General features: G+C 40.1%; 5 protein-coding genes across 7 annotated transcripts; 4 read left to right on the top strand and 1 right to left on the bottom strand.

The window, feature by feature from the left end:
• Positions 1 to 443: 443 nt before the first annotated feature.
• On the top strand, positions 444 to 5461 carry LOC145482108 (uncharacterized). 3 transcript variants are annotated; one of them, XM_081460708.1, is made up of 2 exons: positions 444 to 1248; positions 3129 to 5461. In XM_081460708.1, exon 2 carries the CDS (start codon positions 3190 to 3192, stop codon positions 4348 to 4350), a length of 1161 nt encoding a protein of 386 aa, XP_081316834.1. In that variant the 5' UTR covers positions 444 to 1248; positions 3129 to 3189; the 3' UTR covers positions 4351 to 5461. The 3 variants fall into 3 exon arrangements, with proteins under 3 accessions (XP_081316834.1, XP_081316835.1, XP_081316833.1); XM_081460709.1 differs by lacking the exon at positions 444 to 1248 and adding an exon at positions 1309 to 1802; XM_081460707.1 differs by lacking the exon at positions 444 to 1248 and adding an exon at positions 1310 to 2918.
• A 3090-nt stretch (positions 5462 to 8551) lies between these two features.
• On the top strand, positions 8552 to 10657 carry LOC145480347 (uncharacterized). The gene has a single exon (XM_081458636.1). The coding sequence runs from the start codon at positions 8703 to 8705 to the stop codon at positions 9750 to 9752; it is 1050 nt and encodes a 349-aa protein (XP_081314762.1). The 5' UTR covers positions 8552 to 8702; the 3' UTR covers positions 9753 to 10657.
• Positions 10658 to 10964: 307 nt separating this feature from the next.
• LOC145482106 (uncharacterized) lies at positions 10965 to 12669 on the top strand. The gene has a single exon (XM_081460705.1). The coding sequence runs from the start codon at positions 11197 to 11199 to the stop codon at positions 11767 to 11769; it is 573 nt and encodes a 190-aa protein (XP_081316831.1). The 5' UTR covers positions 10965 to 11196; the 3' UTR covers positions 11770 to 12669.
• A 3-nt stretch (positions 12670 to 12672) lies between these two features.
• On the bottom strand, positions 12673 to 16600 carry LOC145482105 (uncharacterized). The gene has a single exon (XM_081460704.1). It carries the CDS (start codon positions 15047 to 15049, stop codon positions 14261 to 14263), a length of 789 nt encoding a protein of 262 aa, XP_081316830.1. The 5' UTR covers positions 15050 to 16600; the 3' UTR covers positions 12673 to 14260.
• A 1796-nt stretch (positions 16601 to 18396) lies between these two features.
• On the top strand, positions 18397 to 22688 carry LOC145482107 (uncharacterized). Its single transcript, XM_081460706.1, has one exon. It carries the CDS (start codon positions 18608 to 18610, stop codon positions 19526 to 19528), a length of 921 nt encoding a protein of 306 aa, XP_081316832.1. The 5' UTR covers positions 18397 to 18607; the 3' UTR covers positions 19529 to 22688.
• The last annotated feature ends 5225 nt before the right edge of the window (positions 22689 to 27913 follow it).

Below are 27913 nucleotides of genomic sequence, written 5' to 3'. Positions count from 1 at the left end.
TTCGATGTGTCCCGGCCGCTGCTTGCAAATGCCCTTTGCGTTAGCTGATTTTGAACCTGTTGAAACTTGAATCAGTGAACGTCTGTATTCAACTGAGTAAGTATACAAATCCATTTATCAGTTTTATACTTCTTACGATGACCCGCAGCGCTGAGATCAAACCTTCCTCAGTTCCTTCTGCTGAAACATAACAGAATTTCTCTTTCTTTCTGACCGCAGCAACTTTATTCGGCAACAACAAACACACGGTACCTTAACTGGACAATAAACAATAGCGGAGCTATATTAACTTGTCCATTTTTCATTTTCTTATCACTTTCAATTTCAGGTACAAAATTGTTAGAATTGTACAAAATTGTGTAATATCACGGGCTTGTCTGCATTGAAGCTAAAAGTTGTAAAAATTGAAAACTCAACCCTAATAACAACAGTTTTTTTTTTTCATTTTTTTTTGTCGCGTGATCTTGGTAACTTTGTTCGGCGCCAATAAGGTTTATTAGTCACAGCAGGAAGGTACCTAAGTTAAGGTTTCTCACGCAATGTCTGTCAGGGGCGCTTTTTTCTAGCGAGCGGCGGGAAGCGATTCCCACGCCGCTAAGACGTGTTAGCCTTTTGTAGCTATTATTTACAAACCAGATTTGCGCGCACGACATCGAAAAACTGAAAGAAACACTTGCCTTTTCATGAAAAACATCTGATTCGAGCTGCGCTTTTTTTCTTGTCTTACATCTGTGGCACTAGAGACCTGTCTCTTCTTTGTTCCAACACTTTCCTTTTGAGTACTTCACGTGTGCCGACTAGCGATGGCACGTTCTGAAACTGACACGTGTCTTTGACAGGCCCGCAATGGCAGACATAGGTTTTCCTTGTTGTTCTAGAACAATTACTTCTTTAGATGCGCTAAATACTCTCTATAGACGTGCTTGCTTTTGAGATTGTCCGTCGTAAATGCTACACGTGTTAAGGTAGACTAATTCTTTGTTCTGAAACAGGACGACTCCTAAAACATATTGCCGCAAACAAATACCTGCTAAATGATCAAATTGGTGAATTGAATTGATTGAACGTGAAAGTGGTTGTTTTGGGCTCACTTTGAAAAGAGAACTCCGTCGGAGAAGATCATCAATGTTAGCGCTCTCGGTTTGAACTCTCGTAGATTTACCGAAGCCACTGAAATCGAAGACACAGCAGAATCAGTGGTCGTTTGAACATAACAGTCGCGGGAAAAAACCAGCTTAGATGCTCAAGGTATGTCCCGAAAAAGTTTGTTTGATTGTGATTCCACCGAAAATAGCTCATTACATTCCAACTCGATGGAGCTGTAAACTGATCGCATCTGACAATTACAATTTACTTGTACAAAATTGTACTATTTTCAAATGTTCAGTTAAAACGCGGCCTCGCTACCGGGAAGATACGAAACTAGTGTCGTTAGTCCGGGCAAGTGTGTCAGGCCGAGAACAAAAACACATCAAGCCTCAAAACAAGCAGGTGCCAAGCATTTTTGCACGCGCTAACTTCTTTCAGTCAAAGACGACGGCTGAACAAAGATCAAAGACCTTGATTCAAGCCGGAGAAGGAAATAGGGAGGAGATTTAAGAAGCCAACAGGCCAACATGTGGAAAAACCAAGAGCTACGGCGGATTTGGATGGATTTGGTGTGGACTAAAGCAACAAGTTCAAAAAAGGCTGAAAATCTCGAGGGCCTAGAGTTTGCTTGAAATACAACCTTAAAAAGCAAGACAAACAAAACCAGACGTCTCGCGTTTTCTCAGTTCCTTCCTGAACAGGAAGTATTAGAGGTATCGAAAGCATCATTATGTAATTTATGTCCTCTGAACGACTTCCTTTAGCCCGAACTGCTACCACCACACGCGTCATTTCCGGTTCGCTGTAAGTGTGTTTAGTGCATAATGACAAATTAGGCAAATAAGCTCGACAAACATGCTTAGTTCTCTTCAAGGTAAGTGCAGTTACTAGCAATATTGTTTCAGAAGTGAATGTCAAAGGTGCGACAATATTTAGACAACCCTTCAATGCTTTTAGCGATCCCAAGCTATTATTAGGTTGTATTATGAATTGGTAATCAGTGCTACTTCATGTCAGGTTCTCTCGGAGGGTGAAACAATCATTGCTTTTTATAATTGTTTAGATTTTTTTTCCTGAAAAGAACCCCTGTAGATGGTTTGTTGATCTATCTTAGCCGGGTGATGTTGTTTTAAAATGGCACCGTTCTCATCCACTCACCATATAAAATTAATACAACAACTAATTAGATTCACAAAATTCCCGTCTTTTCAGTTCTAATCGCCACAACAAGGTTAGGTAAAGCTCTTTCGATCTGGACCGGCTATGATCCAATAAAAGTATACATTAAACAATGGAGAAACAATAAATTACTATCACTGTCCCTTCCGATCGCTTCACGATACAGCTACTGTAACAACATATTAAATCTCTTGACGCAGAGTTGTGGACGAAAAAGACGGAAAAAAATTCTCGAGACAGTGTTGGTGTTGGGAGAAGTTTTTCTAAATTAGCCTAAAAAAAACAACGTCGACAGCTTGTTATGTTATGATCCTTTTAGGGTTGTCCGAGGTGTTGATGAAAACTTGCCACCCGCTGTTTCAAGCTCGAACAATATTGCATTACACAAACAAACGCGGGGCATAACTCTCGACCAATGACAGATCGAGTCATTACGTGTCCTTTTGGACGCGCCGCGAGAGTTCGATGTATTCCGTTTAGAGTACATGTGAATTTTAATCACTCCCGCGGGTTTGCCGATCTGCTTCAGTAGTTTAAGTGGAAAAGGTCGCAGTTGAATGCGTCGACATAATAAGCCATTGCTCATGACAATTTATAGGAAATCCAAAACGTATTAACCAATTTTCCAAGTTTATATTATTCCTTGTCAGGTAAGCCGGTCGCGACATCTTGCGCTATCGTAAACTTTTGTTCTTCTCGAATTCGTTGTACACCGCTAATTGATTCTTCTTTCAAACACTCCTTTGTTCTGTTTTGAAAGGAGTACAAACCTAAGCATGTTACGAAATAACTCAGGTTTAGAAAGTGAAATTATCTGGTGGCTTATTGATGTACAATCAATATCTACTCTTTTTCAACAGAGTGACGGGTTGAATGGACGTGTGAATACTCGTGGAAAGCGTTTTTGTTGTCTCCTTCGCCATGAGCGCAGTGTTTCACCAGGCCGTGTTAGAGGGAGACACGACCAAAGTCAAGTTCATATTGAAATATGGACAAGGCATACGGGTGAATCAACCGAATAAATATGGATTCACCGCTCTACAGCAAGCGTGTGTGGATGGCAACTTAGAGCTTGCGAACTTTCTCCTGGAGCGAGGAGCGGATTTAAGTCTTGTGGACTCTGATGGGCGCACGGCGCTACACCTCGCTTCTGAACAAGGTCATCTGGACATTGTTAGCTTGTTGGTTAATTCAGCCTGTGCTGATGTGAACGCAAGGAACGGCTGCGGACAGAAAGCGGTCGACGTCGCTGGTAATGATCAAGTACGAGCGCTACTCTCCCAAGCAATGCTCTCTGAGAGTTTCAAACAAAAGTGTTCCTTCGCTCAAGGTTTGGACGAAGGAGTTAGTTATGAATTTAAGAACGTTCCCGGCTGGCGCTATTCAATCTCGAGCACGTCAACCGATTCTGGAGTGTCTGAAGACTCTACGTACAGTCACGATAGCGGTTATGATTCTAGATATCCGAGTAGACTTAACCAAGCCGCAAGCTACAATAATTACAGCTGCGGGGGCAACTCTGAGCAAAACGATTACTGTGCCACCGATTCTACTCCGCATTACCGTGACCAAAGAAATGACAAAGAAGTCATTTGTGCCCGGCGAATTGAACCCGCTAATCACGCTACACTGACGGAAAGTCACTCATTTGCCGGCAACCGACACGAGTATAGCGCTGTAGCGGTCGATAGTAAACAGGCACAGGGCAGCCAGTACCTGCTAGATGATGGATCGTCGATGCGCTATCGCCGACAACAAAAAATCCGCAAAGACCCAACAAGAAGAAAGACTGTGACCTTTGGCGAAAATGAATCATATACCATTTCCCCCCGCGAGGAACAACGATATTCGAAGGGATCCTCGCTCACACGCCCGGCAATTTCAAGCAGTAATAGACCCCCGTTACATGAAACATGGAGAGACTCGACGATGTATGCCACCCGGTTTGCGCAGCCGAGAGAAGCTAGCAATACAAAAGACAAGGAGAGAAAATTATCTGCAGACAAGGGTGAAAGTCCTCGAAAAGAGGGAAAATCCAAAAAGCACATTCTATCAGGATTCCTCGAAAAATACGTACATTAGCTACAGTTTAGATGATATTGATTTTAGTGCATAAATTATGAATATAGCGTCCTCCATTTGGCATTATTTCAGCTTCATTTTTTTTAGCTCGGATAATCATTGAGGTGTAAAAAAACAAAAACGCTGTACATACTTGATCCCTTATAAAATATTGTATTTTATTTTCTGAGGATAGCAATGTATATATTATTGCATTTTACTTACATGATTGTGAATCATTGCACCTAGTGGTTAGTTTTGATATTTCAATTTCATGTTTGGAATTTTAAATATTCGGTGATACATATCTATTTATATGAGATGATGTAAACAACGTTGGAAGCAGCTGCAATTTATTTAAACTTTCCCCACGAGTAGGTTTTAATTTTGTCGGTTATTAAATGCCTTTGAACGTTTTTGTGGTGAAGTATTACAACAACTCTATTTTTTAGAGGATTTTACGATATTTAAATATTAGCAACCTCTTCTTTGTTATATAGATGGCCTGAGATGGCCTGAGGTGTAATTTAAAACTTGGACGCTCAGAATATTCAGTCATAAATTTAACTCGTGCTTTTGTCAGAAGATCGATCGTATTTCTGAGAAAAAAGTAGCCCAGTAACTATTTCTTGCACCTAAAATACTCGATATCCTTTGAACGTACTATATTTATGATCAAAATAAAAAGAGAACGCAGTCTTATTAGCCTATGAAATGAATTATGTATTGTAAACTCATGTTACAACGCGATGTTCTCTCTATTTTGGCTAATTCTGATCCAGAAACAGAAAAACATTATAATCAAGTCCAAAGCAGACATATTAGGAAGCTGCCCAAAGATCCTCTCAGGGCGCTTACAGACCCTTTTCATAAATGGCGGACCATTTGGATACATTTAATTGCCTCACTGAACTCGTTTGAGAGTAAAAATTCTTTTGAATTATCAACTCAAAAACGCGGTTAGTAGCCTAATTTTAATACCTACAAAAGAGTTTCTGATTGGCAGCTATTCATGAAAAGGGTCTACGTGGCAAATGTTTGCTTGTGTGTTCTTGAGGTTTACCTGCCGCATGGCTTTTCACTTTTCAATTAATACTGCATAAATATAACTTTTATTGTAGTAAATATTTTCAGCCGAGTCATCAATGTGCTCAGTGAATGCATCGCTCGTTTTTCCTGGTTGCTTTTAAGAGTGCCCCGTCATTGCTACTAGATATTTTTATACGAAATATCCACCGATTTTCCCGTCGGTACAAGAACCTTTCCTTTGATATGCAAGCATTTAAAGTGGGTGCTATCTGACTGCCTTCAAGTACCCTGGTACTGCACGATCCAATCTTTTCTAACTGACAAATCTTTGCTCCTTCAGTTAAATTCGTTTTTCAGAGTGCATCTATCGAAGTATGTTCCAATTTTCTCACGAGTCCGAAGTTTTAAAGTTGTATTTACCCCATTCGCTTTCCTGTTTTTATATGCAAATAATTTTCAAAACAAAAGGCTCTGCCTTTAGCTTAATCGCAAGCGTAAACACTGCTTTCCGCCTTCAATTCACAGACAAAAAAATAATGGACACTGCAAACGATGTGGGTTGGTTTGTTTAATTAAAGAAATTACTGGAGGTTCTCTTTGTCAACAGCGGGTTTGACCATAGAAGGTAAAAGAGCGTAGCGGATGATGACTTGTTAAACGAAACGTAGATGGAGGCAGACTATAGCCTGCGGCGAGCAGGCGGCCTGGCTTGAATGAAAATGGTAGCTCTTTTATTTATTTTTTGAGAGATTATCAACCGCTTTTGGACTCCAGTGACTGGACTCCAGTCAAAAATAATGAGAAGACGGAGGTGACGTTTTTTTTTAAATATCTAACGCTAGATCCATTATTAATATGCACCATGCATACACAATATACTTATTTAAGATAACTCCAATTTCAAATCAAAGAAGGAAAAGCGCGATGATGTGATCGGATGTAAGATTGCAGAATCTCGTGAAAATATCTTTGAAATTAAACACTGCAGAGAGGTGACAGAGAGAGGCCACAACCCGTGCTGCAGGCTTTCAAAGAAAGACAGATCAAGGGAGCAGCTATCTAGCAGGGTTGCGTATGTTTTTGCAACAAAACATCTCATTGAAGAATGAGAACATCGGCCCCCTGTCACCTGTCGTCGCATGATAAGCGCGAGAACAACAACAGATTTTATCTAAGAATAAGAATTGTCCGGAACAGCACTCAAAGCAAACAAAAACCCAGCAGGACAGTAACTTTCTCTAGAAATATTTTTGTATCAGTTATATTTCTTTTAAACTCGCCTGAAAGAAGTTTTGGAACAATAAAAACAACAACAGCCGTCACTGAGTGTTTGGAATACCACTTTGCCATGATGTATATCGTTGCTCTCGGAAATCTAAGAACATTGTAATTCATGTATCAGTCGGTGCCTAGAGCGGTTTTTTATTCAATATCGTTAAACCAAAACTAAAGTAATCACCAGGATTAATCACATAGGACACAAGAATCGAGATGACCAATCAAACCTCCATACATTTTTAACTCCTACGTTATTTTGGGTAGCCAGCACCCCTATCATTTTTAATCTATAACATTGTAATAAATTATTTCTAACTCCAGGGTGAAATAAAAGTTTTTGTTGTTGTTCATACATGTAGGGCCAACGCAAAGCGCGGGAAAACGTGTGCGAGTCACGACTGGTTTTGTTAAATTTCTGATTTGATGGCAAAGTGCGCGGGTTTTTTTTAAGCCAATCACGTAGCGGGGCATGTAAGTAGAACTGAAGTTGGATCGTATAGCGACATTGACTGACGTTGCTGTAGAAATGATTCTTAGCAAAGAGCAAAGGCGTAAGCACAAGTACACATACACGTACACACAGACATAGTTGGTCGCACACCCGGAGGGGGGACTCCCATATAAAAGAAGGGGGTGCTCGTCGCACCTTTTAGGGGTTAAAAAAGCGGTTGCGGTGCCTCTCAGGGTGTTCAGCCTCAAAATATCCACAGCGGAAGCTTTTGAGTTACCTTTTAGGGTATTCAGCCGAACAAGAGATAATGTTTTGTGTTAGAACTGGTACCTCTTAGGAGTGAAAGTAATTTCAAGTCACGCACACAAAACAGGATTTTGATACCTCGTAGGGGTTCTTTTCAAAACATCTGACAAGCACCCCGGCCTTTCGGTATGGAAGACCCTCCTCGGGATCGCACAATTAGCTATAGTAACGGTGCGTCCCATGTTGATAAGCAGAGTCCACAGGAGGCAACAGTTAGTCAGACAGGTGCGCCAAGAAAACGAAATTACAAAGTAAAAAATGTACTTTTGGGGATAAATATTAAACTAAACTAAGATTATATAACTATTATAAAATACCTACAAAATATACTCGTTCCATGGCAGGCTCAAAAGACTTTTTGAAAAAGATTCGGCAAACTGATTTTCATGTTTAATACACTTATATTATATTTTATCGCTTTTAGCTCGGGTTTCTTTTTAAGCTCCTATGATGTTGTACATTACTTAATTTAAATCGTGGAACACCTGGAAACTAGCGAACAGGTAAGTGTGTACTTGTCCACGTTAAATAAAGTATGTCTATGTCTATATACAACAATGTAAAAAATGTGCATTAGTTGTACAGTTAAAAAACTATGCATAAGGCTCAACTGCAAGCAAAAAGAAAAGTTCAGAACATTTGATCTTTATTATTCTTTCGCTTCAATTTGTATGTACTACTTGTGCCTTATTCTTTCATGCACTCCTACTGAAAGCCAGGTCCTCAGCGCTATCAGTTTATATCGTGTGCTTCTCACCGTTACAAGGAAACAGCTGGGGTCATTACGAAAGCGATGGAATACAATTGAACATTTTCTGCTGCTGATTTTCTCGTACATTAGTAATGCACTTTCAATATTGATGATCCAAGAAAAAAGAAAGCTTTTCTCGAGCAACCAATGAAAACCTGGTTTAGATTGGTCGAATAGGACGAAAAATATGGTAGGAGTTCATTAAAAATACGCCAAAACATTAATCCATGGTACCTATTATATAAAGTTTTTTTCATCAGTGACTAATATTTTATTTATTCGAAAGAAACCGCAAGTAAAAGCGCTTAGAGTATCTCAATAGGCTACTAGGACAAAACAAAAACTAAGCGTTAAGTACTTAGTATAGAATGAGAAGAACTGACCAAGTATTTCAGTCAAAGTATTTTATAACTCTACATGGCTGTGCTCAACTGGTTTTCTGCCTAAATTTTCTGGAAACTTAAAAAAAGTTGGAAGTAGCTTCTTTTCGGTAACTAGCCGGCCGGAATTCCACTTCAATATATTTTTTGTGACAACGGCGATGAACAGTTGACAACTATGGCTTCGTCTCAAGACGTTTACTCCGAAGATGACAACTTTTTGATCGGGAACGATTCTAACACAGACCGTCATCGAAGAGAAGCAAGGCAACTTCACCTCAGCCAATTTAGAACAACGCGTCGCGAGGCGCATTTCGCAAGGTACAGAAACTCTTTTCTGAAATGCGACTTAGACCAAACAAATAACCGAATTGAACAAGAAAGGCGTTTAAGATCAGCAGAAATGGAGCGTGCTCGAGCTGCCATTGTGAAGCAAGCAGAGAGTAGAAGGAAAGTTAAGCGTTACAGCGTGAATGAAAACGATGCAGCAATGATGTCCTCTGCTACAGATGGAAAGCCTATTATATTAATTAACAATATTTCACCGAGCAGAGAGGCCAAATATGAAAGCAAAGATCTTGGAAATAACAACCGACTCGCGAGACAAAGCCACCGGAGTTTTCGACACAGTGTAACAAATTTAAGTTTGTCGCGCGCGTCAACAGTGACCGGAGAACGCGCGTGTGATTCGGCGGGAGAAAACGAACAAGTGACTTCCTCGGCGAACACGGGCGATGGTAAAGGCAGCTCTCTGGGCAGCAACGTGGATAAGCAAAAACCGAGTGAAGTCAATCCTTCATTAAACGCTGGATCAGCTCATGGGAAAGAATCTGAGCGGATGGGAAGCCCTTCTGTTTCGCCGGAATCTACACCTGTTTCGGAGCGGAATCTATCAGCAAAGAGCCGATCAGTCAAAGTGGCTTCGAACCGGAAGACTCCTTTTTTGAACCGGAGAAAGGGCAGTGCAGTTAGCTTCCAGGAATCACATGCGAAGAAAACACAATACGCTCACGAACGATGGGTTTGGACGGAGTTTGACAAGATCATGAAGGGCTTCGCAGATTTCCTGCAGATAGAGCATAAGTCTGTTAAATTGCGGAACGAGGCTGCTGTCGACCAGGACACAAAGACGAGACCGCCTCCAAACGTAACCTTTAATTCTCGCAATACTTTAAGCCCATTTTTCTTTCGTTATGGAGTATCTGATCAAATAGCTTTTCGTTTTTAAAGAGAAACCTTTTTTCCTAAAACATAACGCTAGGCTGCCAAATGAACTCTGTGAACAGGCGGGGACAAAAGTTACCCTTTGGCGAGAAAATAGGTTAGAACCGCACCCACAAAACGAGATGTAATTACCTCTTTAGACTTGGTTAAATGATTTCCAATAAGAGTCGTGATCTCTTTTATGTAGGATCTCTTCCTGTGTTTTATGTTTCATTTATAGGGTTCGTTACTTAATGTTCTGATGCTGAATCTAAAACATCATTTGCTGAATCAGAAATCTTTCACGTCAAATTAGCCTTCCGCATTCTGGCCGCGCGCAAATTGGAAATCGGCGACAAATGTGAGATGTTACATCCGTAGAGAGTTGCGGTGGGTGGCTAAACGGACTCGCTTATTTTCCCGCAAGTACCCGCAAGTCCCTATAAAAACCATTTCAAGTCACAAATATCCTGTATTTCATTGGCTAATAATAGGTTAATGGACGTCTCTCAACTTGCGTTGACTTGGGTTGAGTGGCCAAACGGTGAAAAACTTGCGTTTGTAATCCGTGTTAATCTTCTCTATCTTGACCATTCTTATTCCCTTATAGTTTATTATGATCTTTTTGGTGTTTTTCTATCTTAGTGAACTGCTTTTTTTCAGGTTTCCTTCAGTGTAAAGGCCATTTTGTACGAGGCCAAAGTAACTCAAAATGCCATGACTGAGCCCCTTTAAAAAACAAGAATACAGGTTACTTTCTTTCCCTGCCTGGCAAGGAGCTTCAGAGATATAAATGACAATTTCTCAAGAAAGAACAAAGCTTCATCCGAGACCGTTCCTCTTGGGTTGTCCCTGATAGAAGTGGGATTCGGTGTGTTAGTCAGGCACAATAATGAAGCTGGCTGACGTAGCGACACTTGATCAGTGCTTGACAAAAGCTCTTAAAGTTATTACAGTCAATTTGCCGTTGAATTTCTTTTTAAAAAGTAAACATGTACAAACTTCTGTTCTGTAAGTCGAACCCAGTCTCATCTCTGACTAATGCAGACGGTAACCTAGCAACAAATTTGATCAGCCATGCCTGTTACACAGAGGAGGTTGGCGTTACACATTCATTGACTGGCTGCATGTGACTCGGTTATAAACATAATCACACTCAACCATAAACAATAAACGTTGACAACCAGAGACAATCGTTAATAATTTATTCAGCATGAACGCTTCTTTGTCTGTCTGAACTTTCAAGCTTGTTAGTGAATTTATAAACTTGTGATCGCATTATTTCGCAGTTCCTTTGCAGTTCCGCGGTTTTCGTAGTCTTGCACGTGTAACAGAGTTGTGCTACTTTTAGAACTGATGGTTTAATATGGTGTGGTATTAATTACCGGCGTTTATATTAACTTGGGTAAACACAATCACCAAGCGTAGAAGTTTCACGCGCCGTGTAAAACAACACAACGCTTCAAACCATGAACGTAGACGGACGATCCGAGGTTTCGCTTTCTCCAACACGGAGGCGTAACAGGTCCAGAGCGAATTCCGAACCTTTTAGAACTCGCAAAACGCTCTCTGTGTGGGAATCATCGAGGAATTCGCCAGATTCACGGCAAACTAAATCATGTCGCTCCGAGATAGACATGACTGTGATGAACGAACAAAACAGAGAAAGGCTCATCGAAGCGTTTTTACCCGATCTGAGGAAGAATCACACACGCATGGGCTACCTGCATCGAGGAAGACCGTTTAATCTCAATCAAGAGAAGCTTAAGACTGTTCAAATCCGCGCGAAAACCGCGTCGTACAACAGAGACCTTCGCGAACATTCAGATATATCTCTAGGCTGTGGTAGAAAGGCTGCAAATAGCACAACTCCACGACCCAGATGGGCCGTGAAACCTTTGCCGATGAATTCAGCCAACGATAGACTTTGTCCTGATGTTCCGCCACAAATGGTAGCGTTTGTGAAGCGACAGCAGTGGAATTACAGCGATGGTAGATCATGTCTTGACAGACCACTGCCGAAGAGGTCACTTGACAAGTAGATACGTGCTCGTATCTCCCTACAGGGTTTTTATGGGTATGAAATTTGTTGGAAAGCATCTGATCAGGACGAGATTAATGAAGTGGTCATAAAGGATAATTGCAGTTTGTTGTGCAAGATAAGCAAAGGTGCTGAAAACGTTTGTTTGATTATTTGATGTCAGCTTCCTCTTGGAGATTAAAGAATGTTTTCACAGCATTAAAAATTTACGAAGTTATATCATACCCAAGGTCGCAACTGCGCGGCTTTCATAAGACCTCAGAAGAGAAAACAGTGGTGCACATTTCTGCGAAATAAGACTTAAACGGAAGAAAATGTGATCTCGTGGCATATGTAGCGAAATTAATCGTTGGATTATTAATTAACTGAATTGCGTACTTTGTACAATTATTACATGATGATTTTTCTCGTGTTTGCTTTAGCAGGTGGCGGCCTCACTAATGTAATAAAAATAACGTCATCACAATACCTGAGATAGTTGGAGTTGATTGGCTCTGGTAATTTATAAACTATAGAAACTCGGGCCACGAGAACACGGGTCTCAATTATATGCCAAACCTCCCGTGCAGCGTTAAGCGTACCAGATCGCACAAGCTTCCTCTTTGGAGTCAGCGCAGTGCATGCAAGCAATCTGTTCGGGGCTGAAAATTTCTTTGTGATCTACAATCCACAATTTCAATGCGCTTTCAAGTGAATAGCTGACTTTGACGTACAATCAGTCTCTAAGAAGAAAAAAGAGGCATTTGCTAAATTTACAGTTCTTCAAGGACAAAAAATGAACCAAAAGCTCTTACAAATTGTGGTCTCTTGAAAGCAAACCAACGAAACGTTTGGTAGCATGCGATTGGTGAGGTACTATGGGTTTTAAAAACTTAACGGAACTGCCAGGATATTTGGCGGGGGGGGGGGGGGAACTAGTGTGATAGGGAATATTTCGATCAGATCAAAACGGGATATCGTGTAGGAGAATCGTTAATTTTTGCAACAGGAATTAACGGGATAAAGGATATTTAGGCCAAAATTAACGGGATGTGGGATACTGAGAGCCCCCTAAAGCCCAGTCCTCACTAGCGACGCAAGCATTACATAAGCACTGTGAGCATTAAAACATCCATGCGCTAGTTAGGATGGCCTGACATAGGCATAAGCATAAACATAAGACTATCAAACCTTGCATTTTTCTTATGCTTATGCTTCAGTATGTCGCTGTTGTGTCCAGCGAGGATATGGTTGGCATAAGCATAATTTTAAAAAGCGTAAGGGAAAGACCTTCAGTCAATCAGCGTTGCCAGTCATGCCTTCACTGCACATAACACCGACATAAGCATAAGCTTAATTATTAGCAGACGGCTTCTGTTTGAGATAATGTCCGGCCCAGCCGTTCTCACTAGCGCATAAGCTACTTATGCTTTTGTTAGCGTCGCAAGGGAGGAGTGATTCAAAAAAAAGCAAAACGATGACATAAACATGATAAACAATGTCTCGATCACTGACGGATCAGTTTTTACGTCAGGAAAAGCAGTTGAGACGCTGTTACGCCAGACAGCATCCTTTATGAAGTTTCCGATCTTCATTCCTTTTATGATGGGAAAAAAAAAAAGAAAAGAAAAAATTGTGGGATGGATAGATGTTCCGCCTATCCATTTCATTGTAACTATAACTAATTTATTTAATAGAGATAAGACCGTAGAAGAACGGCAAAAAAATAAATGTTATGACGGGGAGTAAGATTGATTGAAGATTGCAGACGTGACATTGCTCTGACCGAAATGTATGCCTCAATGCACGTATTGCGTATAATTTAAGTGGGCAACTTTACGGGTCACTGGCTGTCCATAGGACACTCGTGTATTCACACACGCTCGCAATTAACGCACAGTTAACAGTGAAAATTGAACGGAATTTTCTTTTTATCCTTAAAGTTTTATTGCCTTAAACTACCTTAAGATAACTCAAGGTGCATGAGTTTTTATTTACAAAGCCTTCATTTTTAATGTCTCATCTTAAAAAACGGAAATTTCCTTCTTTCGTAAAGTTAATTATAATGTCATCAGTGCTTTAGAAAGCAGGCAAAGTAAAATGAATTGCAATCATTTAGACGGTTAACACAATTGTGTCAGCTAACAAGGTTCCTGATTGCAATATGGCTCAAAATTTATTCTATTTTTGTTGGAGAATTTTTATTTACAATAAATGGCTTGTTTATGAATATCTTTTGAACTTAAGTTATGAGTAAACGAATAGCTCGCGACGGTGGTCATGACAAAATAAATTATGAGAACAAAAAGCTATCTAGACTGTATATTTCACTGCAAGAATTTTACTCACGTTTTCTTATATAAACTATCTTAGTGGAAATCTTAAACCTTCTGTTTTACGAAAGATTTAAGCTGTTTTTCCACTGCATGCAGATGTATACCTTTGTAAATAATTTATGACTTTAAGCAATGTTTTCGTGCATACATGAAAAATCTTTCTCACGGCAGCTTTTTTCAGTGCGTATAGCCGCGAATTCTATCTGGAGAAGATCGTCTTCTCAAATTTCTTCGTTGTTGTCGGGTTTCTCGAGGATTTTTCGTCTCGCTTAGACACTGCTCGAGCTTCATAAACCTTGGATCCTCCAGACACTTTTGCGTTTTTTCTCGGGAAAGTTTTAGCATTTCTGGTAAACTCGGTTGTTTTCGTAGAGCTTTTCTCTTAGATGAACCAACGGGCTCTCGAAGTATTCCTTCGTTAGCATGTATAGGTGGTAACTGATTAGGATCTAAAACCAGTGACTCTGGCGCTTGAGTTCCGGAAATTTTCCCTCTATGGCCGGCCACCGGCTTAGTGCTACCTTCATTTGTCTCTCTTTTCTGTACTGCTAATCTTACAAGCGTTATCGCCTTTTCCCAGCGCCCTTTCGCTTTAGTATTCCCTGCGACCTCTCCACCATTGTTTGAGCGATTTGTTTCCAAGTTCGAAGCCACAATGTTCGACCTTCGTCTTGTATCTATCGGCGGCAGTTGTTCGCTAGCTTGTTTGTTTTCCTGTCCATTAGGCAGTGTTCGTGGTCTTTCTTCCGATGCCGAAACTTGCTTCGTGGCAAATTCTAACTGCCTGTAAGTCATGTACTTATCTTGCCTGAATTGATGTTTAGATAAGGTGTCTAAACGAGTGTTGAGCGCTCGGTCTTCGTAGGCATTCTCCTTGAGTATTGCATTTCCAACCTTGTTCTTTAACCTCATTTCGCCTGTCTTGCTGATTCGAATGAGCGGGTACCTTGAAGAACTCACACTCATCTTAAACAAATACCCGTGACTTCTACGAATGCCTCAAATCATGGGCAAAATGTTTCGTGTCTGAGAGTAATCCTTAGAGGAGACCTTGAACCTCAACGAAATCTTTGAATACCTCTCCGTATTACGTTGATATGCTTGTGACAACTTGGTGTAGTTTTGTTGTTGCGAAACACGATCCGGCTTTTACAATGAAAGTGCAGTGTACCGTATACCTCTAACACTCTTGATCTGCCCACATTAGACCACTTCACTGCGTTGTTAAAATTTTTACACTTCCTCAGATAAGAGAGATAGGATGACCGGTGTTTGATGAATATATAGACAAGAACAAAGCCCTAATAAAATACGGCCCGGGTGATTTGTTTGCAAAAGACTTCGCTTTGCATACACCGTCATAGAATAATTTGAATTTCTAAAACATCGCGCATTTAAGCAGGTCCCGGGAGATTACAATGGAGGACAATAAAACGCATTAACGACTCTTTTCACTCCTTGTTATCGCATTAGGAATGCGAAAAGCTAAGTAAAAGTTTGAAGTGATTGGATTTTTAAATGTTTCCCGTTAGTTTTCTCGGTAAATTTCTATAATTTCCGTGCCAAGCAAATATATCTCGAGCAGACATTTTTATTTGTTCATAAATTAGTGCGAATTTTTCATTTACACGTCTTTTGTGACTTTTATGAGTTGTTTGTTTAGTTAGGATTTTTTAATGAGCACAGTCAAAATAGTGCAAACATTGTGTAGAATTCTGTGTTCCCATGCTGTTTTACGGGCGTTCAGATCTTCTTTTGCAAATCCTAACGGAGGCATAGCAGACTAGAAATTGATGGCACGTGACCAGGGTTAATGTGGTACTTAAGTTCTCGTGGGCAGAACGGCTTTATAACAAGTCCTCATGACGAAAGCAAAACAGGAATTACAATTGCAATAGCTTGAACGGAACTACACTCGTCTCTAATGGTGATTTTATGAAATCATTGCCCTTTTATGTCAGGTTTTCGTACTCAAGCAATGAAGGGACGGAGTCGGCCGAGTGACGGAGTGACTTTTTTTAACCTGTGTAGCAAGCGTTTCTGTACGAGTGAAGAGCTTTGTCCGCCCCAGTATTTGCGCGGTCAGAAAGCGAATGAAGCTAAAGTTCTTCGCTCAGTTACAGGAACACTTGTTACGCAGGCTAGACTTTTGGACCTTGGGGTCTGCGGAAGCAGTGAAAAAAGTTAGAGATATACATAACTAAAGTGTGACGGATAGAATTTAAGGCGACAACACAAACTTGTCTATAGAACTAGCCGACAAATTGTCTGTAAGTCCTCCGCGGATGGTTGGGTTCTGTCAGGCAAGGCATAAGAGCCCTGATTTCCTTTTCAGTTCTGATAAATCCAGGAATGGAACCCTGACTGCGACTCTACTGACGCAAAGCTAACCTGCGATCAGGATTTTTTGGAAGCGGGGGGCGGTGGGGAAGCGAGCAGGGGAAGAAAGGGAAAAAAGGACGTGCTCTTTTCCCCCTTCTTTTAGTCCAAGCTCGCCCTTCCCCCCCCCCCCCCCCGCACCCCTCCGCCCGCCCGTCCGACTTTCTCCCAAAAAAAGCGCCTGATCGGGGGCTATCACAAAGTATGACTGACAGCTGAATAGAGATTTATATATCCTTTGAATGCCAGTCATCCTTAAAATTTGTCTGTTGGTAGTAAAATTAACGCCGTTAGACATCTGTCAGCTGAAAAGAATGTTTGAGGCAAAGCCATTTCAGCCCATTTGTCAGATAGTACTTAACCTTTCAGATCCTCTTTACAATATCAACAAAGAAGAGTTTAGATAGCTAGGTATAAGTGTCCTCAGTTTGTCGGTTCGTTTTATAAAATTTCATTTTGACAGGTGACGAGACAGGGGATATTTTTCATCTTCCAAATGTGCCACAGATTTCTCCGAAGAAAAACATACCACATTCAGTTACAAATTGTGACTGACCCTCAAAGCCTCATCAGGAAATTTGTTTTTAAAGAAAGGAAGAATTAAAAAATCACGGCAAAAAACAAATCCACATCAAGGTTAAACCGAAGACTCTATCCAACTTGATCCCCTTCCTCAATTTTGTCTCGAGTTCGTTGAGATCGCAAACAAATACTGAACCGCAGGTGATTTGAAAAAACCCTTGGTCTAGCGCTCCGCGCTCGCTCTCGCACGCTCTCATTGCTCTCGCTCCCGAGAAAAATAACTCGTAAAAAAGAACAAACGTCTGCAGACAGTCTATCACTTCATCATTCATTAATGTTTATCTCATATAGATATACAGATAATTTATTGTTTTGCGACTTTTTGCCAAGCGGCTGCCGGCTGTGGACTCCTCCCTCAGTACCAAGCCCAATACAGTATTTCTTTGCTCGGGCTTGGCCGGTTTCACTAGAGTCGGTTGAGTTGAATCAGAACGACCTAAAATCGTACTTGAAGTATTCTACATTAAAGGCGCTAATTATTTATTTCTCTTTTCAAACACGCAATGAAAATTGTCCACAGCAGATGGTCTGTTAGAGCCCTGGTGATATTGACTTGATGTCGGACCTAATTTCGTGCAAACAATTTTAACATGACAACAAACGTGTTACCGTCAGTAATTGATCACAGTTTTCCCGTAAATAAACTGATATTGCATATGTATTTCATAGGGACTGCAAACAAGCGTATTGTGTTTACAAATACAACGTAATAATATACTACACCGTATTTGCATGTGAAATCCGTACCATTATTACCTGAGCAAACAGCTATTCACTTTACGGACTTTGCCGCGCAGCTATCCAATAAAACGACAATGGGAGACAATGCAATGTAAGCCTTCCAACGAAAAACACACAAGAGCCGATTGAATGTCTTTTTCGCGGCATTTGTTTTGTTGTCAATGTTTTTCTTTCGAGGGACTGAGAAGACGCTCGCCATCTTCTTGTCTCTCATCACTGAAGTGATAAACATAAGTTTGTTAGGCCTGTGGTCAAGTTGTCACGCCAATAACTTCTGACCGTGATTAATGTCACAGTGATATCTGCGTCAGCGGTGTTTGAGGTCGCCAGTTATTAGCCTCAGTCTGTGCGCATTGTTAAGCTTTGTCGGTACATGTCTTAAAAGGTTACGGAGGTACTGGACGAAATAACACGGAAAATCCGGACAAGTCACGAACTGTAGATGTTAAGTTTCGTATCAGAGACGACATCGAACAACGCAGAGCATGCGATAAGAAGCGCGGACGAAGCCGTACACGGAAGACACCGTTCAACTTCGAATATTACAATTGTGTAATCAATTTGTTCCACTTCACCGAGGTATAGAAACTGCAGTTAAGATATATCGTCAATGTATCGCAAAGGTTAAAAGCGTGGTTTGGAGAAGAAACAATACAAGAGTGTCAACATTTAAAACAGAGTACTGCGAGCACGGAACAGAAGGAATGGAGGAAACATTGCCAGAGAGATCCACACAAGACTTTTCAAGGGTCAAAATACTCTGGATTATCCAGGATATCAGCAGGTTGTGTTGGAAAACGTATTATTGAATTACTAAAACCCATGGATTTTGAAGGCGCGAGGCGAAACGCTGACGAAAGACTTAATCAAGAGCTCACTAGAATCCGCAATCTCCCGAAACGAAGCAAGATCAAAATAGTCAACAAATACGGTTTGAAGCATGCGAGCCACACAAACGCTGGACTGCTGAAAGAATTAGAGATCAACCTGGGTGTCATTTCACGAGAGCAGAGAAGGGTGGCGAATGAATGTAACAAAATGCAGAAAGACTTCAAGGAAATTCAAAGGAAATCTCTGTCGAAATTTCTGCCCCCTCTAGTACAGGAAGAGGAGGTACATGAGGTACCAGCGGCTCAGAAAAAACCGCCAAGACAACGAAGAAACACTGCTGTTTTTGATCAGACACCGGTGTGGTTGAAAGGTCGAAGAGAGTCAATTACTGAAAAGAAAAGAGAAATTCTTTTAGATATGACAGCAAAGAGTAAAGAGAGAACGTTCAAAATTATTTCTCAGAACAACAAAAAGACCTCGATTGGATTCCCTTTGCCGCCTATTCGTGATCACGTTGAACTCGACGAAGATCCTTGGATTACACGGATCAATCGTCAGCGAAAAAAAGCTTTTGTTGATAGTTGCTTCCCGTCCTTGTTAGGTGAAGACAAGGGATATAACAGAGAGCGAGGAAAATATCGCGAGAATAAAGCACACCAGAAATATGAACAAGGGTTACTTTCTCCAACAAACAACGACGAAAGCAACTGGAAGAAAAGAACGTTCCGAGGAACTGTTTACGAAAAGGTCCTTAAAATGCCCGATCCTGCTAACATTCCCCACTTGAATCCAAGAGACCCTAAACTATATCACGTTGTCACGAAAGTAAAGAATAGGAAGGTCTCCAAGTTAGAAAATTCGGATGCAGTCGTCGCAAGAAAGAACACAGTGTTCACAAGACACTGGAAGTGATGGAAGAAAATTTCTTCTCTTAAAAGAGCCTTACATTTTAATTGTTAGTGGTTGAAATCAGTCCTTGTGTCTTTAATACCTGGTAGTTGCAGCTGTGAAATCAATTATTCAAGAATATAAATATTGCTCTTGTTTCTAGGAGGTATAGTTTCTCATCGGATATGTTTGGACAGTGTACGACGCCAGAGTGGTGAGAAGGAAATAAATCTTTGGTTTCGCGGTTTTTGCTGAATTTTGCATCGAGAAATTTAAAACAGTTCAAAATAAAATCTGTTTAAAATGACTTGTTTGGTAAAAGCTACGAGTAAATGCGAAAATCGGTGAAAAAGGAACGCAGATTTCAAAAACCTGCGTGAAAGAATATCACATTCAGTTTTTCTTGTCAGCGTTCGCCGCATATGGAAAATCAATAAGGAAATTGTGGCAGTTGTCACAGTTTGTGATAAACTGAACCCATTATGTGGCGCCGGCATTTTGTAGAAAATACCACCCAATCATATCAATTGTTGATTCATTGCCCTGTTTCTGATCCCGCGATTTTAGTTGTATGTTTTCTCTATTGCGTCGGCATCGCTAGGAAACCGCGTGAAGATGCTTGAGGGGGCTATGTCACCTGATGCGACTGCGCGCAGAGATTAATTAATTTGAAATTCATCTGTCAAAATTCCATTATTCTTCAGAACGACATGTACAAGCACTGGGACATTCACAAATTATTTTGTTGCTCTGGTTATTTTGAACCAAGGTCAACAAACATCCGATCGTCAAAAATAATAAAAGATTGAAACCGTAATTTTATTTTACTTGCACTTAATGGGCTCTAAGTTTGGCTCATGCAGGTAAGTAAACAAGCTGCTTATTGACTGGGCATTAAGCCCTCACAGGGAAATATCTTGCCATTGGCCACATTGACAAGGCATGTTCACTATTGATCATTATTATTTTTGTATCAAGGAAGTTAAAAACAAAAACTCCTCCCGACTACTATATAATGATCCAGTCACTGTCACGGTCAAAATCACTGAAGTTGTTGTAGTATAGTTACATCTTTGGATTCGAGTGATGTATTAGCCTTTTGTGTGTGTCTTCCAGATATTCCGAGAAGGACCTTGCAATACTGAAATGACATATCTAAACAGCTCCAGCCTAAATAAGGTATTCCATTGGGTGGTGTCTTTTCGTATAGCCTGTTCTTGAATTAGGACCTAAGAGTGTCCAGCATTATTTAGATACAAAACATGTAAAAATAGCCAAAATGAGGCGCTCCAGAAATACAAAGAAATGCAGGCAAGCTAATTTGTTATAATATGTTTCTGTTCCAGGTATGTTATCTTTGGGTTACGGTTTAGGGCTAGGGTTAGGATTGCCCAACCGTCAACAGATCTGGTCTGCCTTGATTTCGGCGGTCAGTTGTTCACGTTCACAGATTTAAAATAATATTGAAATGCTGAATTTTCGCTTCAAAGCAGATTTTGTGGCCTTTTGGTTCCATTATTAGAACCGTTTGAAAAGGAAATGCATCGAAAGTATCAGAATCAATTGACTCTAAGGCATGGGTCGCACTAGAGCGAATTCTGTTTGTTTTACCAAAAATTGGGTCAAAATTGGAGCTTTTCCTAATGCGACCCCTGCAAGCAAAATTTGGAAAAATTTGTCAGCGGACCAAAAAGATCAAAGACGCCGTAGTGTATGGGTGGGGCAGGCAGATTTTTCCAAAATCGTCCAAAGAAAACAGAAATTCATTAAACATGTCACCTGCGTGTTTATTTAAGAAAATTGATGGTCGACAGTATGCCTTCACGGGAAAGCATCATTGTTTACAAAAGCGTTTTATCAGTGTCTACACAAGAATTTAGCCTTGTCGTGTGGCTTCTAGCCTGCGTCACAGACAGTCTAAACCGCCGGTATAGTCCGTCTGCGCAACGGCTCCCAAAAGCTTGTTCTGATATCCCGCAGTCAGTGTATCCATTTTTGATTGGCTAGTTCCTTACGCACTTTCTGATTGAATAATTCTTGCGAAAGCGATCACGCAACTATCACGTAATGCTAAAAATAATTGTGTGCGGGTTTCCCAAGAACATTTGTACATCTGCTTCGAGTTGGAAATAAGATGTCTGCAATAACAGAGGAAGATTGGCAAAAAGCGTTCAAATCCATGAGAGAGCAGTTTTAAATCGATAATCTTCTACCTGAACAGGAAAACTCGCTTCGCAAATTTCTGGGAGGTCAAAATATTTTTGTAAATTTGCCGACGGGCTACGGTAAATCTTTGATTTTCCAGTGCCTTCCGATCGCTGCCGATGCTCTGTTCGAAAAGCCTCGTGGTTCCAGTATTCTCGTTGTAATATCGCCATTGTGATCGCTTATGGAAGACCATATTCTCTGGCGAAGCGGGACAAAGATAAATATGACAACCGTGATAAGCAGCAGTATTACGTGCAACAGTTAATCAAACAGCCGGGCCCGGCGTAATAATACAAAATGCAAGTAACCAACATGTTCGCGGAATATTTCAAACTTTGTCCTTCCAGAGCTAAGATTTACAGAGCTTAAAACATATCCTGCAGTACAAATGAGCCAAATAAATTAGCACGTGGCAAAAAAACAGACGTGTCAAAAACTCTTACAAATTACACACGGATAACAATGGAAACCACACAGACCTGTGACCTGTAACGACTCTACTCTGGAAATGTCCTCCTAAAAACACAGGATTATTGCTTATCGAAATATTCAAAGATCCCCCTATCGTATCATAAAAAAGGGGCAGATCCTTAAAGATACACTAGTTCGAGCAAAACTTTCAAAGCGGCTATTTATTAGTACACGTTGGATAAGAGTTGTGTAGGCCTGTCACTCTATTGTTAACATTGCGTGATATATTTCGCAAGAATATGACCAATCACAAGGCGTGTAAGAAACTAGCCAATCAGAAATGGATACACAGATCCGTGTATCCATGCGGGATACCAGAACAAGCTTTTGGGAGCCGTTTCGCAGACGGACTATATCGGGGATTCTATGACACGTCCGGCTATAACGCAGGCTGGTGGCTTCATGTGCGACTGGAAAACGAACCCCCAAAAAATTGGTCAGTGCCGATATTTTTGGGTCTTTCTGACCGACCAAAAAAAACATTCGCTCTAGTGCGACCCATGCCTAACGCGAAAAAGTCGGATGCCCTTTATTGAAGGGAAGACTAGTAGCGTTGTGCACCTAACCCCCATAGGGGAAGGGAGGGGAAGGGGAGGGCGAAGGTTTGGGCTACCATAGTTGGGCTACCATAGTCCCAAGGTTTCTGTTCTCTATTTTGCTCTCGTTAGGAATATGGAACCTGCAGGCCTCAACAAAAGAGATGAAATGTAATTTCGCCGGCTTATCCTTATCTCTATTAATCTGTATCTCCTCCTAGGAAATACAATTAACGGCGTTAATTGTCATTTAGTAACTCTTATGTTTTACACATCACGTCATCAGCTCAAGCTACATCCGCTCTTTATATATACCATGTTAACTCGCGTTCTCGTCAAATAAACCTGGGGAAAAATGGCTGAGTTTTGTTTGAACTGAAATAGAGCTAGAGGTTTGGACACTGAGCAAGTACTCCAAATTAACTAGATCAAACTATTCCAGTCTGCTACATGAAATACCGGAGGAACGTGCTCTCCGTCAGACATCATCATTTTGCTCTACATCAAAAACGTAATCATGAATTAATCCGCCGCCGGAGTTCGCAAGGTTACTCGTTGAAGTGCATGAAGTCAAGAGAGATAAGAGTCTGGCGTAAACAAAACATACGAACGAAGCTTTATTCTAAACATTTCCCACTATATATTTTTGTTGTTTATAGTTGTTGTAGGTAAGCTTTCGTCAAGCGAGCTTCGACAAGTGATGGCGGGTAATTAACTAATGTATGATCCCAGGGCCGGCTCTTTCGCACTTCGAAGATGCAAGACATTGTACCTTAATTAAGTGTAACTTCGCAGGATTTGATATATCCATAACGGCTGCACTCACTAGACGTTTATCCTTGCCATCAATCAACTGCTTATGATCCCGTTGCAGACTTCTGGTGAAAGCCAAACACTTTCTCTCTTCTTGAGTTCTAAAACTCCTGTACGTCGCCTTATTGAACACAGTAGGTTTATCAGCCTCTTTATTTCCCAGTAAATAAGGAAGATATAAACTTGGCGTAGTTCGTCGTTCCAAGGAAGTAACACTTCTTTTTTTAGTGCTGTTTCCATCTTGAATTGCGTTCGTTTGGATTATATCAACAGAGTTCACCTTTGTTAATCGCAATACCTCCCGAGATTGCAGTCTTTCTGGTTCGTGTTGAGTCGAGTTGTTGATTTGCACCTCATTTACCGGTCTTGTGGTTACGACTTTTATCCTGTCTTTCTTACAGCCAAGTCTGTAAGGTATTCTTTTCTCGATGTTATCAATATCTCCAGCACTGTCTTGGTCAAACTTTAAACTTGAATCCATGATTGTAAGGTGACGTGTTCTTAATTGTTGAACCTCAAGCGAAAAGTGTCTTTTATTTTGATGCTCTGGTGAGCTTTACGAACTCAAGCATCTATTCATCAATGATGTTTTTTTTTTTAAAATTTAGTGCATGGACTTGATTGGTCGGTTACAAGGGATAATTGGCAATTAAGTCACCATGCAGACTTTAATTGGCTTTTAAGACACGTAATAACGGAAGCACTGCATTTCATTGACTGAAGTTCTTGGGTCATCAAACATTTAACATAATCCAAATCAGTTTTTGCAAAACATTTTCTAATTAAAACTATCCTTGGTTAACTTTCTTCTTCTGCCTGGGCTACAATAAAATGTTAGGTTATGTGATTAGTAAAAGTTCAATTAATTACAACAATGAATTTAATAAACTGCGCATTTGTCAAGGAATGGATCAACAGATTAATGTGTAAAGGAAGTATTATACTGAACCGGCGGGGAAAGAAAAACATTTAGTTTATCATCAATCATGAAATGGTAATTTAGACAACTGTCTTTGTCTAACAGCTGACTTGTTGAACTCTAGCTAATTTTCAATCGTCATCTAAAACTGTGCCGGAAAACTTTTAGTCATCAACCGTCAACTTTGCTGTCGATTGCTGGAGTAATTGCGTTCATGTTAAATGGTGATATAACGGTAAATTTCATAGAGGTTCTGCCTTTATAATGAACGCAAAAAAAGGAGATTTCATTCCAGTTTAAACAAGAAGACTGTAAAGAAGTTGCTAAACGTTAAAGATCAGTCGATACCGTCGTGTTTTAGTTCTGTTGGTGTCGTTGCTATGTTCTATTGTTATTGATTGTCATCAAAGGCATTAAGAAAATAAGAGAGCGGATTGACACTTTTGACAAGAAGTGATGCAGCGTTTTTAAATCCAGCCATAACACCATTACCTGCTACGATGATACAATGCAAACCGCTGAACTACAAATATTAAATCATTCTGCTAATGTACATGTATAAGATATTAGTGGTACATGTAAAGTGAACGGGATAAACTGATTAGAGGCCGATTCAAACGATGTGTTTATGAAGTTGTGAGTATGGCTCTTCCCTCTCTACCCATCAAAGCAGAAGTAAATAAATTTAACTGTTGTTTATGGTCTTTATTGTTTAGTTGGATCTTAAGTAGAACCCAGGGGAGTTGAACTGAGTCAGGGATTAACAATGTCTTGGTTTTGCCATGCAAAGAGACAAAATAACAACGCGGAGGTTTTTTTTTGTCAGTAATACAGCCGTCTGACGTGGGCAAATTGCATCCGTATACTGATTTCTGGCACTTTGAAAAAGTTCAAAATTATATTCCAGTAAACTGTTTAATTATCTCCGATCCCAAAGGAAACTTACGTTCTTAAGATTAAGATAACTATACTTCATGAGCGTTTGGAAAATTGTTTTCGCTCAACTATATGCATTTAAGTGAGCAATTTGAAAAGACGAAATAAGCTTGGGTCTACTCAGTGAAGATTAACAGGTTCACGCCGTACAGTATCAATGATAAAACGTCTGTAATTCCATCACTCGAGAATCCACAATCCATATAATATTTACAAGATTACTACTTTCGTCGGAACCTCGCGGAGAGACGGAGAGAAGAGAGATGACGAACACCAAGCACGAAAACTGAGATTGCGCTTTCACGTGGGTCATTTCAGTCTTCTTTTTCTGTGTCCTTTTAGCACCTGGTGCACACGATAAATGAGTATTCATACACTTGGAACGGTGATCTCAAGATATCTGTACGTATTGACAAGTTTCGACTGTAAAATCAAACCGTGCTTTTACGTTTCTGGAGTGCTAGTTTTGATTGACATCCTCTCCAATTTGCCAAGTTAACTCTGGAAATGCGTTTTTGCAGATAATTAGGCAAAAAAACCTGCAATTGCTTTTTAAGTGAGGAATCTAAGACAAAATCCTATGTACTGTGCATGTGCTTGTACATGTACAAATGATGTACTGTAAATCTAAAAATTTACATTACTGTTAAAGTCTTTGATTAACAACGTTGAAGTTGGTCAATTTTGGCAATTTTAGTCTCAAAGATTCTGAGTCTGCCTTGTTTTTAGGTTCATTGCGATAACTACTCGTGAATCCATTTTCCTCGTCTTCAAGATTATCGCTTCTGAGCGCTAAAGAGCAGCCGTAATGGCGAAAGGCCGCTTTGTTCTCTTCTCCAACACGGCCATTGTTTGTATGCATTGCGTCTGAGAACAATTCGCTACCTCCAGCGTTTTGCATGGCTCTGTACGCTTCAGGGTTCGTAATGCACGGCAGTTCATAAATAGGGGGAAATAGCAGTTTATTGCTGGAGTTGCTTGGGCGAGGGGTAGTCGTTAGGTCATCATGATGGCGCTCATCAAATGGAGCAATGTCCCTCCAAGTACACATTTGTTTTTGTCTACTCTTTTGTAAACGCTCTAGCTTTTTTGGTTCGATTCTCCCGTAAGAGATGCAGTGGCAAAATTTCTCACCTCTCTTCTTGTTTTTCATCTTTAAGTAAATTGTCAATGAATCTTGGTCTCTAAAATTTCACTTCTGGTTTCTCGCTAACCGCCACCACGCCACCAGATAATGTTTCTTTGCTTGTTTGGAATCAGTACTCTTAAATTGTGAAACTTGGCGCCCGCTTTTTGTCTTCTGTTCTCTGTTCAGCTGTCGTATACTGTTACGAAGTTGAAGTTTATAAAATTCCTTGTGTTTCTTCCATCAAACACTTTTTTATTCCAGGTGATTTGATCCGACGAAGTCTCAACACTACACCGGATTCAATAAACAATGCAGGTGCCAAGAACTGCGTTTCAGTAAAGCCACAAGTTCCTGCTTGAATTCAATGTTGTCTGGATGAATGATGATCGAATTATCACTCGCTTGATAGTCAATCTTTCCCTGACAATCCTCGATCTTCAACTTGCTCGTGAACTTTTTCATGTACCACTGTAATTCGTGCTGTAGACGACGTATTAATCAGCATATCGGTGCAATTCTAAAGTGGACTATTGAGTTTGTTTGGCCTTATTGTATGTACTTTCCATAAACATCAAATAAAAGAGTAAGCTCACAATTGTTCTAACTACGTCAGCAGAATTGGAACTAATCCCGTGTGATCATGTCGTCTAGCTGTTGCTTTGTTTACGCGCAAACAAAGCAACCCACCGAACAGAACTACATTAAACTTTAATTTTGTGTAAAATCTGCTCACCAGAAGACAATGATTGTGATAAAAAATTCCGCTATAACAAGAAACAGGCTGCTTGTCGTGATCGAGGAAGTAGAGGCGTTCTACATTATATTATTAACCAGACTGACCGGTTAGTCCCCTACAAAACCGTAATGAATATTTGTTTTTAAAATTTTATCGTAACTACCTTTTAATGGACGCAATTTTTAATATTCTGTGGTAAAGATATACATGTTTTATGTTACAGAAAAGAGTTTAACTCTGACTCGTTGGTTTTGTTTTATAGATTATACTGAAAAGTCCAAAAAGTATTATTACATAATCTTAGCACAATGTTTGTTATCAAAATTACATAATATCTTCTAGGCGTTAAGAACTTGCAATATTAATTGCTTTTTTTGTTTCCAGACAACAGCTAAGTTCTTAGCTGGAATTCAGTTGAAGGCAAATGAAACCAATGTCAATTTTAAACTATTTTAATTTTAAATCAGTTTAGTTATTATTCTGCTGAAAAACAGCTTAGAGAATGATCTGGAAGTTAATTGGTTAAAAAAGTTCACCAATTCGACAACAAAATACCGCAAAGCTAATGTTTAGGAAATTTTGGGGAAATTTGAGGCAGATGGAATAATAATTACAGTAGAAGTTAGGACTAGAATTTTTTGTGACATTTTAATTTACGACA

The sequence above is a fragment of the Orbicella franksi genome, chromosome 3 (genome assembly GCF_964199315.1).
Source record: "Orbicella franksi chromosome 3, jaOrbFran1.1, whole genome shotgun sequence".
NCBI classification, from domain to species: Eukaryota; Metazoa; Cnidaria; class Anthozoa; order Scleractinia; family Merulinidae; genus Orbicella; species Orbicella franksi.
This window is presented reverse-complemented; position numbering and strand designations above follow the sequence as displayed.